This window comes from Salvia splendens, chromosome 2 (genome assembly GCF_004379255.2).
Source record: "Salvia splendens isolate huo1 chromosome 2, SspV2, whole genome shotgun sequence".
NCBI lineage: Eukaryota > Viridiplantae > Streptophyta > Magnoliopsida > Lamiales > Lamiaceae > Salvia > Salvia splendens.
In genome coordinates, this window is record NC_056033.1 from 10,844,121 (window position 1) to 10,855,856 (window position 11,736).

At 38.7% G+C, this 11,736-nt stretch overlaps 2 protein-coding genes and 1 long non-coding RNA gene across 3 annotated transcripts; 1 reads left to right on the forward strand and 2 right to left on the reverse strand.

Annotated features, from left to right (window-relative positions):
* Nucleotides 1-601: 601 nt before the first annotated feature.
* On the reverse strand, nucleotides 602-1,513 carry LOC121773504. Its single transcript, XM_042170383.1, has 2 exons — nucleotides 1,445-1,513; nucleotides 602-1,342 (listed from the first exon to the last, which is right to left on the reverse strand). Exons 1-2 carry the CDS (start codon nucleotides 1,511-1,513, stop codon nucleotides 602-604), a joined length of 810 nt encoding a protein of 269 aa, XP_042026317.1.
* Nucleotides 1,514-3,160: 1,647 nt separating this feature from the next.
* Nucleotides 3,161-4,459, reverse strand: LOC121765352. Its single transcript, XR_006042830.1, has 3 exons — nucleotides 4,265-4,459; nucleotides 4,116-4,181; nucleotides 3,161-3,222 (listed from the first exon to the last, which is right to left on the reverse strand). It is a non-coding gene; the product is annotated as an uncharacterized LOC121765352 (long non-coding RNA).
* Nucleotides 4,460-5,709: 1,250 nt separating this feature from the next.
* Nucleotides 5,710-7,090, forward strand: LOC121773514. The gene is made up of 3 exons (XM_042170394.1): nucleotides 5,710-6,013; nucleotides 6,173-6,466; nucleotides 6,561-7,090. Exons 1-3 carry the CDS (start codon nucleotides 5,710-5,712, stop codon nucleotides 7,088-7,090), a joined length of 1,128 nt encoding a protein of 375 aa, XP_042026328.1.
* Nucleotides 7,091-11,736: the final 4,646 nt, after the last annotated feature.

Consider the following 11,736-nt stretch of genomic DNA (forward strand, 5'->3'; position numbering starts at 1 on the left):
ATATAGTCGGTTCCTTTCCCGGAGTTTGAAAAGAGATCTCTCTCTCTTTACAGCGAATGGTAACATGATTCTCGGCCAACCAATCCATTCCCAAAATTATATCTACATTCCCCATCGACATAACTTGTAATTTATGTGCAACTAGCTTAAGTTCTCCCATAGTAAATTCTACATTCGAGCAAGTTTGTGAAATATCTATAGTTCCTCCTACGGGTGATGTCACACTCATTCTTTGTTCAGTTCTAATGATAGGCAGTTCTAAAGTATTCACACATGATGTTGATATAAAAGAATGTGATGCACCCGTATCAAACAAAACAACAATAGGCATGTCGAGGAGCGTGCCCACACCTGCCAAGTTTCTTTGCTCTTGCTTCCCCTGCTGGTTCGTCGGTTGTTTCCCTTTTAAAGCATATGCCCTTGCCTGAGTGGGAAGTTCTTGACGACGTTGTTGCTGCTGCTGCTGCTGTGGTGAGGGTAAGTATCCCCTCGGCTCGGCTTGCAGTGCCCGCGCTTGCGGACGGAACCCTTGATTGTTCTGTCTTGCTCCCATCCCCATAATCTTACTCGGGCATTCTCTTGAGAAGTGACCATCTCCACCTCAAGTGTAGCATTTATTGCTCTTTTCTCTGCACTCCCCAAAATGGTTCTTAAAGCACTTATCACACTGGGGGGCTCTAGGCCGGAAGTCACCCCTTTGATAGGGAGCACTCTGCCTACCTCCGTACCACGGTGGGTTTCTGATGGGTTGCTGCCTCTTGTTATCATATGGAGTCCGATCTCCATCCCATTTCCTCTTATCTCTGAAATTATGTTGTTGAAGTGGCACTGGTGTAGTATTTGCTACTGTCATCTCCTTAGGCAACGCTTCTTCCACATCTAATGCACAAGCCAAAATCTCAGAATATGAGAGTCCTCTGCGACTTGCCACTGCTACTCTTATTTCGGGCTTGAGACCAGCACGAAACTTTTCTGTCATTTTCTCATCTGTATCCACCAACTCGGGAGCATATCGAGTCATTTCACACAACGCGCGGTCATACTCCGTCACCGTCATATTCCCTTGCATCAAGGTATGGAATTCGACTACCTTTGCTCGCCTATAGCTCATTGGAATGTACTTATTGTACACCTCTTCCTTGAATATCTCCCAAGTAAGCGCTTCCCGGCGTTCAGGGTTCATGGTCCTTAGCTTGATATCCCACCAAAAATCTGCGGGCCCCGTTAATTGAAAAGTCACACAAGCGAGGCGTTCCTTGTCGGTGCACTCCATAAAATCAAATATGCGCTCGAGGGCGCATATCCAGGTCTCTGCCTTAGACGGCTCTCCTAGTCCATCAAACTGTGGGGGTTTTTGCCTAAAAAAGGTATCAATGTATTGTTTGGGTTGAGGCGGGGGTGGAGGAGGTGGAGGCGGTGGTGGTGGTGGTTGCTCTCCCTCTACATTCTGAGGGTCCACAGGGTCCTCCTCTACACGTTCACGCCTAGGTCTACGTCCACGTCTCGGTGGCATTCTGATTCAAAACGCATAGATCAATATGGTCGCTCCAATTATTAATCACTACATTCTCGTATCACGACTTCTCACGCAACCTTTCATATATAACGATTATAGAATACATATAATAAATCAAGCTACGTATGCGCATGTAACACTAACTATCATCACTCAAACTTTCATCCACACTTTCCGAACGTTTATACTTATTATTTTTTTATTCTTTCGGTATTAGAGATTCACTATGGTTCGCTGTTCCACGTTCATTTAATTTGCTCGGAGAAGCAATAATTGAGTTGCTACATACAATTAAAATCGATGATGTAAAGTCTAACGTTCATCCAAAACAGTCCGCAATCACACAAGGAATCCATAATATCATACATCAATATCTACGAGTCATGACTCAAATCATCACGTAAAGGCCACATAATCGAGCATACACAAACAATTATCACCATACGTCTCAACACATAAGAACTTCATGTTCCTCAAAATCTCAATAGGAAAAGAACTAGCATGCTTTCACTTAAAGTTCAAATATTTCCAAAAATTTTCACAAGTTTCCACAACATAAATTTTTTCGCCAATCTAATTCCACCATGAACAACTAATCATTTCCATTCCCAACATATTTACCTCAAAATCACTTACAAAAATTTTGGTTACCTCTTTTCAGGTTGAGTGCGATGGTCGGATGTTGAGCCTTTGACACTTAAATTATTTTTTTTATTTATTTAATTATTTTGATCTAGGAATACTAATCTAGATCAAGAAAGAAAGAAGACTCTTGGGTCCAGAGCGGAAAGAAAGTCGCTCTGATACCACTCTGTCACGCCCGCATTTTCTAAGGATAGAAAATACGGTTAATCGCAACTAGGGGAGGATTAAAGAAGCGGGGAAGAAAGGGGAAAAACATACACATTTGACCAAAAATTTAATAACTGAATTTGACTTGAAAACGTCATAATATTTTCCTAACAATAATACCAACTCTAAGGAAATAAGGAATGGACAATAAACAACTTTCAAACGAGTTAGACTCTGCACGAATAAATAATTCTAAAGAAAATGACTCTTGGATGAAGCGTTCAAGACACGGAAAATGCCGAGTATGAAGACACGACAAATTCAACAATTATTAATCATGACAAAACAATCCATGAACTCTGCTCAACATCCTCCACGTTCATCGCCGCTCAATCTGCGCATTAAGAAAAACAATATGCAGGGCTGAGTACTTGATGCACTCAGTGGACACATGCCAAAACATAGTTTGTCAAGCCATAATCAAGTGACCTTGGGGGTTTTAATTGAAAGAACCCAAGTACACTAAAAGCATTTCACATAAAGTCGGTTGCGCAACCATTTTCCATCCACATCCACCATCACTATATCTGAACATACATGACAAGGAACGTGGCCACGAACCAAGTCACTAGACCGGCCAACTCCAAAGAGATAGCACACGATCTACGGGGTGTACACTAGTCCGAGCAGGGTTTGCGGCCCTACTGGGGCCCGAATTCGATTAAACATACATGGCATAGCCACTTCAGATAGGTTCATTCAAAACACAAAGCATGGCAAGACAAACACTTTCCACCTCATTTCACATAAAAAGTATTTAGGACATAGTTCTTATTTAAAAAGAAAGCCTACCTCAACAGCTTAACACCCCAAACACTTCCTGTTCCAACCGCAACAACGTGCACAAGTTCACCCTTTTTGAAATAATATAATATGCAACAATCAGACTTTGCAAAATAAATTAATTTAAACCATGCATGCATCCTAAGTGTGAGTGCTCAATTTATCTTTCGTTCACATATACTAAAATGGATTTATCAATTAAACACCAAAATCCCAACATAGATAACTCTCGGTCATCACCGATATTAGGCCGTATATAAAATTCCAATACCAAAAGTGGCCCACCAAAATTAAAAGAAAAACAAGTACTTAAAAGTAAACTCCTTATCAGTCCCCGTATACACTCACTCTCCTATCACAACACACGTATACACACACATTAATATATTTCCAAATCAACACATAAATTTGGATTATCCAAATTAATTGGTCAAAAGAATAGGTATCTATAACTTTAATATACTCCTTGCCGTAACCCGTCAAAGAATACAAAATAAAAGAAAAGTAAAGGCTATAAATTAATATACTTCCAATTTAAAGCAACACAGTAGCAAATAAAAGTCAACAACTCCATTTTTTTTTCCAAGGTACACGTACTGCCTCCCCTTCCATCTCTTTTTTTTAAACATAACCTTAAATGTTATAAAACAATAATATACTCCCTATTCCATACATAGTACACGTATAAACCCTTTACTACATACACACCAAAATATGTAAAAAAAGAGAAAATCAATGATGAGGAAAGAGAAAGAAAAGGAAGAAGTCAGTACATAAAACACTCTCAATCACAGACCCGTCTTCTTCCCAACCCACATCAAACTCTCTCTCTCTACCGTTATTCTTCCACAGTTCACAAAACATCTCTCAAATTTCGGTCTCTCAAATTAGGAACTACAAATCTGATTTCGTGGCTACTATGAGTGTATGAATATATGACATGGAATTAGAGAAAAGAAAATACCTTTGGGAAGAAGAAAAAGTTTGCACAATAGAAGGTAAAAACAGCTCTCCCAGTTTCTCCTTTACACTGTGATGTTTGAGATTTTTGGTTATGGAATCAACAAATATGGAGTTTTTTTTCGAATTCAATTGATGGAGGAGAAAAATTACCTTAACAGAAAAGGAGAAAACTGCAGTAAGTTTTTTTCACAGATTTTTCTTGGATGTGGAAGACGTGAATGTGAGATATTAAACTGATGGATATTGATTTATTTGGTTGTTGGAGATATTTTAGGGGTGGAGGTTTTGATGAATAAAGGAAACGTGTAGAAGGGATTAGAGGAAGGGATTTATGTTGGCTGGAGGAATTCAATAGGAATTATGAATAAATGGCTATATTAAAAGTGGCCCAATTGAATAAGGATAAATGAGCTAAAAAAAAAATATAGACAAAAGTGATAGGCCCAAAGATATATAAATTTTAGTACATTGATTAAATTGTGATGTTTTATTATTTTAGTACTTTGGTGTTATTCCAAGTACATTGTAAACGAACACCCAAATTTCCCCATCGACGACTCTTACGTCAATCTCGTCGACAACTTACACCACACAAATAATCAACAATAATTCAAGCATTCACTATTTCCATTCACAACCAATCCAAACAAACACGGTATTTCATTCAAGGTCTATCACTCGCTCGTTCTTAAATTAAAAAAAAAATCTTAGCTTATAAAAAAAGGAAAAAAAACGGGTATTACAACATCAGAACATGATTATAATGGAATGTATCAATATTGTGTCGCATTTATATTAAATAATGTATAATACTTGATACATAATGTACACAAGCAATCAAATAATGCACAAAGGAATATTACATTCACCCGTTGGTTCATGTACACAAGCAGTCAAATAATGCTTAATACTTGATAAATAATGTATAATACTTGATACATAATGTACACAATCAATCAAATAATGCACAAAGGAATATTATACGAAACCCATTCACCCATGTACATAAGTAGTCAAATAATGCATAATACTCCCTCCGTCCCGCTTTAGCAGTCCCGGTTGAGTCGGACACATGTTTTAAGGAGTGTTTAAGTGTGTAATAAATAAATGATGTAGTGGGGGTTGTGTCTCACTTTTAAACACATTTTTTGCTTTTATTTTTGTCACCCAAGTGACTGACTGTTCACTTGCATTCATTTTTTTTTAATTCCATGCAACACATTAATTACTGCAGTCGGTACCAAATTTAAATTTTCATTATCAAAATGGAGGGAATACAATCTGCCAAAACAGTGGGAAAAGAAGATTAAGTGAAATCAACATTCAATTTTTCATTACCAAAATGGAGGGAATACATTCTGCCAAAATAACCTCCCTAAATTTTGGGAGGGAAATTTTGAAGTTCTACATTGAAATCTTAAGTACAGTAAACACACTATAAATACATCCATCCCATACATTTTCTCCTTCCATCTACCACTACCGTAAAAAACACTAAAAACACACACTACATTAGTTTCAAAATAGGAATCCCTCAGAAAAATTTCATCATCGGGAATGGAGAGCAGCTGGTGAATCAATACTTGGCCACCAACATGAAGAACAACATTGTGCAACATCTACTGAAGAACAACCAAGGTGGTGTTCTTCAAAAAGGAGCAGTGTGTGAGGCAGCCGAAGCTTTTGCTGTCAATAGGAAGACCATTTCCAGACTTTGGAAGGCAGCCACAGAGAAGATGGAGAATGGAGAACCTGCACACATGGTTGGAAAAGTTAAAGGATACAAACGTGGAGAAAAGAAAAAAGTTGATGAAGTAAAGGTTAGATCACTCTCTGTCCTTGAAAGATCCTCCTATAGGGTGATGGCACCAAAGCTTGGAGTTAGCAAAACTACAATTTGTAGGTGGGTAAAGGATAAATAGCTTAGGCCCCATACTAGTGCAGTTAAGCCACATTTAACTGATCTAAATAAGTTGGCAAGACTGAAATGGTGCCTCAGTCAGCTTCAGCCAAACATTATTGCACGTAAGGTTGCATTTAATGAAATGCACAATGTAGTTCACATTGATGAAAAGTGGTTCTACTTGACAAAAAGTGCGGATAGGTACTACCTATTGTCGGATGAAGAAGAGCCACAGAGATCATGCAGATCAAAGAGATTCATTACCAAAGTCATGTTCTTGTGTGCTGTTGGCAGGCCACATTTTGGCCCAAATGGGGAAAGGCATTTTTCCTTTCACATAAATGGTACCAGCACAGAGGAATTCCAAGAACAGACCAAGAGGCACATTGGAGACAAAGCTCATTCCAGCAGTGACACAAGCAGTGACAAGGGAGTGGCTCATCAACAAGGTATGTTCATAATTACTCTATCAAACCATCAGAAAAATTTCAACAAAGGTCATCATTTAGGTAACCATTATTCACATTGTACAGATTATACCAGCCATTCATTCCAAATGGCCTACAAGTGCATCCAAAGAAATTTACATTCAACAAGATAATGTCAAACCACACATAAGCACAGCTGATCCAGAGTTTGAAGAAGCTGCCAACTCAAATGGATTCAAAATCCAATTGATTTGTCAGCCACCTAATTCCCCGGACACAAACATATTGGATCTTGGTTTTTTCAGGGCTATTCAATCATTGAAGGATAAGAAAGCGTGCAGTAATGTGGATGAATTGTTGCAGAATGTGAGTATGGCTTATGAAGAGTTGACACCACAGACACTGAACAAAGTGTTCCTTACACTACAAAGTGTGTTGTCAGAGATCTTGGAGGTGCAAGGTGGGAACAATTACAGAATCCCCCACATGAACAAGGATAGGCTGGAGAGAATAGGGGCTTTACCCAATGTGTTGGAGGTGGAAGAAAGGGTGGTGAGGGATGTGTTGGAGTACCTAGCACTGCCTCAGAATAATGATGGTTCTTCCCATGATATTGGGGATCTGGCCACTGCATTTGGCTACTAGGACAGAGATCACTCATGCTGCATTTGGTTTTGTTGCTTTAGTTTTTTTAATGTAATGCATTGAATATGTAAGGAACATCTAAGTAATGCATACTTTTTGTTAAATAAGAATCCCATCAGAGCATTCTCATCATTGGGTAAGCAATAGGAACCAAAACGCAGCAAGCAATCAACAATCATGAAGCACAATGCAAAAAACTAGGTTCCCTCAGAGAAATCTCATCATTGGGTAAGCATTCATCCTCCAACAAATTAACCATCACACATTAATATCATAGGCAGTAACCAACAGACCAGGAACCAACTCAATTACACCAAGTATTGGAGCAGAATGTAATGAAGCAGTAGGTAAGCAATCACCAAGTCAATCACACCAGCAACCCACAACACAAACAAGCCACAACACCACCAACCCAAAACACTACCATCCACAATACCGTCAACCAATACACCACCAATTCACAACACCATAGCACCACAACACCATCAAACCAAAAACACCACCAAGGCAGAACAATCACCACATAGCGTATAAACCTCCAAACCTAAAAAAAATGGGGGTGGCTTAAACACAAAACATCAGAAAGGTTGCAATTTTTCATCACATGGATGCCCGAAGGTCAATCCCTCAAAATGCATAGAATTGAAAACCATACTCACAGATTTAGAGGAGCTTTAAAAAACATAGGAACTGAATGGCCATAAACCGAAGGTAGCGCTCCTCTTCCTCTGTGTACCAAGCCTTGGGTGCCGTCGGTGGTGTTTCAGGGACAACGCCAGAAATTGGGAACGGATCGACATCACTACCAAGGTCAACCGGCTCCACAGTTGAGTTAAATGATAGATCGGCCGACGTAGAGAGCGGAGGGGGATGGGAGCAGCTAGGGTTCACAGAGAACTGAGTTTCAGGGACGACGGTGGACATGGAGTCCATTTTCTCCCATGAATACGTTGGAATAGGGGAGTCATGGGTGGCGATCACACTCTCAATCGACCCATAGCTTTGGTCGAATGATCAATAGACCGGCGGAGATGGTGGTGTTAGCGGCGGAGATGGTGGTGTCTGTGGAGATTGTGGGTTTAGGGTTCCCATTTAAGCACGAGAGAGGGAGGATTCAACACAGGGTTTGGGAGTGGGGCGGATCTCGTTCTCCAGATCTAGGGTTCTCAGGGAAGGGGACGTGTACTTTCAGAGAGAGAGAAATGAGGGGTCGAAATTGTTGAAACGTGAAAGAAATGTGAGAGAGAAATGACGGGAGAGAATTTGCTTCCTGATTTTAAAATTGTAATGACATCAATTTTTATGTCACCGAGTTCAACCGGGACTCCTAAAGCGGGACACCCGAAATTAATCAACCGGGACTGCTAAAGCGGGACGGAGGGAGTACTTGATAAATAATGTATAATGCTTGATACATAATGTACACAATCAATCAAATAATACACAAAGGAATATTACACGAAACCCATTCACCCATGTACACAAGCATTCAAATATTGCACAAAGGAATAATACTTGATTAAACCGACCGATCTAGCTTAACCAAAAATCATAATGCACGCCACTGCTTACAATAATGTACAACTACTCCAGGAATTCTAAATACAAATGCAATAGATTGCTCACCTACACCCTGGATTAGTTGAGTTCTTGAAGGTCTGCCTCTTTTCATCATACTAGATCTGTGAGACGAACGAAAAATCAACAAAAATGTAAAATTTCCTCTACTTAATCGCCCAATACACAATTGTATACCAGTAAATAATTATACATTCAATAATAGACTGAACCCTAACCAAAATGAAGACGCTTTTATGATTACAGAAAATCGCGACCAAAGCGAGTTTGAAAACAGTAACTTTTTTAGGAAAAAATTAGTGAATCGACGAGTAGGTGGTGTGGTAGGCGGTGAATATCGGCGATTAACGGTGGGTATTCAGATGAAAATTAACTTTTTTCAACCCTACCTTTTCGTCACCTTCAACTAGATGGTCGCGCACTACGGGAGTGAGGTTTGGACAGTGAAACGGATGAAAATCGACGTTCCCTGTAGATTTCCGGTTGCTTCCAGTGGCGGCTAGGGTTTGGAAAGTGGGGAGAATTTGGGGAGACGATTTGCAGTGATGGATTAAGGGTGAGACGTTTAGAGTGAGAGAGAGAGTGAGTAGATGGAAGATCGTAGCAAAATCCCCGCTTAATTTCCGCTCCTTCCGTTTTGAGCGGTTTTTGATTCACTGTTGTTTTACTATTTTACCCATATAATGCACAGATTAGGCCTAATAATACAACATGGGATCATTTATCAAGTTTTCGTCTGGTCTGTCTATCCATCTAATCTAATGGTTCACATTAAATAGGAACTTAACTCTAAGGGAACAAAAGGACCTTAACACTCCCATATATATATATGCCTTTTTTTTCTTGTCTGTGATCTGCAGCGATTTCCCCCCCCCCCCCCCATTTTATAACTTAATTATATATATATATATATATATATATATATATATAGGGATATATTCATTTCCTTTTCCTATATTTCCTCCTTTTTCCTTCTTAATATCAGCCATTAGATTAGAGAATGGACGATCAAGATCAACATTGGGTAATTATTCCCGTGTTGCATTATTTGTCCTATTTTGTGCATTATGAGGGTACAATAGTAATCTAATAATGGCTGGAAACCGCTACGAATAATGCACCACATGGTCACGAGTAATGCATATAATTGACTATATAATGCACAATATGTTAACTGCAATGCATACGAATAAGATGTACCATGTTATGATGTTTGGACACACGTTTCTTGTTTCCCCTAAGGGTTTAATAAGCTTAGGGGCTAGGGTATAGTACGTAGACACGTATGTAATCTTCACATGGTAACGGGTAATGGATATAATTGACTATATAATGCACAATTTGTGAACTGCAATGCATACGAACAAGATGTGCTGTGTTATGATGTTTGACACACGTTTCTTGTTTCCCCTAAGGGTTTAATAAGCTTAGGGGCTAGGGTATAGTACGTACGCATTAATAACAAATTATAAAACGATACGAATAATTCACCAAATTGTCACGAGTAATTGATGTTATTAACTATATAATGCACAATATGTGAACTGCAATGCATACGAATAAGATGTACCATGTTATGATGTTTGACACACGTTTCTTGTTTCCCCTAAGGGTTTAATAAGCTTAGGGGCTAGGGTATAGTACGTAGACATTACTAAATGCACGTATGTAATCTTCAATCCGTTGATTAACCCATATACACAATACCTCTAATAATGCATAATATACTGAGATAATGACAATTAACAGCTACATAATGCACTACCTAAATCAAATAATGCACATACGTATATTCCAATAACAACAATTTGTTAGTAATGTCTACGTACTATACCCTAGCCCCTAATCTTATTAAACCCTTAGGGGAAACAAGAAACGTGTGTCAAACATCATAACATGGTACATCTTATTCGTATGCATTGCAGTTCACATATTGTGCATTATATAGTTAATAACATCCATTACTCGTGACAATTTGGTGAATTATTCGTATCGTTTTATAATTTGTTATTAATGCGTACGTACTATACTCTAGCCCCTAAGCTTATTAAACCCTTAGGGGAAACAAGAAACGTGTGTCAAACATCATAACACAGCACATCTTGTTCGTATGCATTGCAGTTCACAAATTGTGCATTATATAGTCAATTATATTCATTACTCGTTACCATGTGAAGATTACATACGTGTCTACGTACTATACCCTAGCCCCTAAGCTTATTAAACCCTTAGGGGAAACAAGAAACGTGTGTCCAAACATCATAACATGGTACATCTTATTCGTATGCATTGCAGTTCACATATTGTGCATTATATAGTCAATTATATGCATTACTCGTGACCATGTGGTGCATTATTCGCAGATACCAAAATGTGGCAGTTACTTTTCCGTCAAATGTCAATAATAACCCTGTAATGCATACAACCACCTTCTATAATGCAACACAGAACCAGTTTTATAGAATCAATCTGATCCGTTGATGCCTTAGATCTAACGCGTAATATTAAGAAGGAAAAAGGATCTAAGATGTGAAAAGGAGAATAACGCTCCCCTATAGGGATGTATTCATTTCCTTTTTCTATATTTCCTCATTTTTCCTTCTTAATATCAGCCATTAGATTAGAGAAATGGACGGTCAAGATCAACATTGAGTAATTAATCCCGTGTTGCATTATTTGTCCTATTTTGTGCATTATGAGGGTACAATAGTAATCTAATCTAGGCTGGAAACCGCTACGAATAATGCACCACATGGTCACGAGTAATGCATATAATTGCCTATATAATGCACAATATGTGAACTGCAATGCATACGAACAAGATGTGCTGTGTTATGATGTTTGACACACGTTTCTTGTTTCCCCTAAGGGTTTAATAAGCTTAGGGGCTAGGGTATAGTACGTAGACATGTATGTAATCTTCACATGGTAACGAGTAATGCATATAATTGACTATATAATGCACAATTTGTGAACTGCAATGCATACGAACAAGATGTGCTGTGCTATTATGTTTGACACACGTTTCTTGTTTCCCCTAAGGGTTTAATAAGCTTAGGGGCTAGGGT

What these genes read in the sequence shown, in the direction of transcription:
- LOC121773514 (XM_042170394.1), top strand. Translation starts at nt 5,710, where the DNA reads ATGAAGAACAACATTGTGCAACATCTACTGAAGAACAACCAAGGTGGT. An exon ending in AGTTAGCAAAACTACAATTT is followed by an intron (nt 6,014 to 6,172) that starts GTAGGTGGGTAA and finishes TGCACAATGTAG; the next exon opens with TTCACATTGATGAAAAGTGG. An exon ending in GGGAGTGGCTCATCAACAAG is followed by an intron (nt 6,467 to 6,560) that starts GTATGTTCATAA and finishes AGATTATACCAG; the next exon opens with CCATTCATTCCAAATGGCCT.
- LOC121773504 (XM_042170383.1), bottom strand. Translation starts at nt 1,513, where the DNA reads ATGCCACCGAGACGTGGACGTAGACCTAGGCGTGAACGTGTAGAGGAG. An exon ending in ACCCTGTGGACCCTCAGAAT is followed by an intron (nt 1,343 to 1,444) that starts GTAGAGGGAGAG and finishes AAACCCCCACAG; the next exon opens with TTTGATGGACTAGGAGAGCC.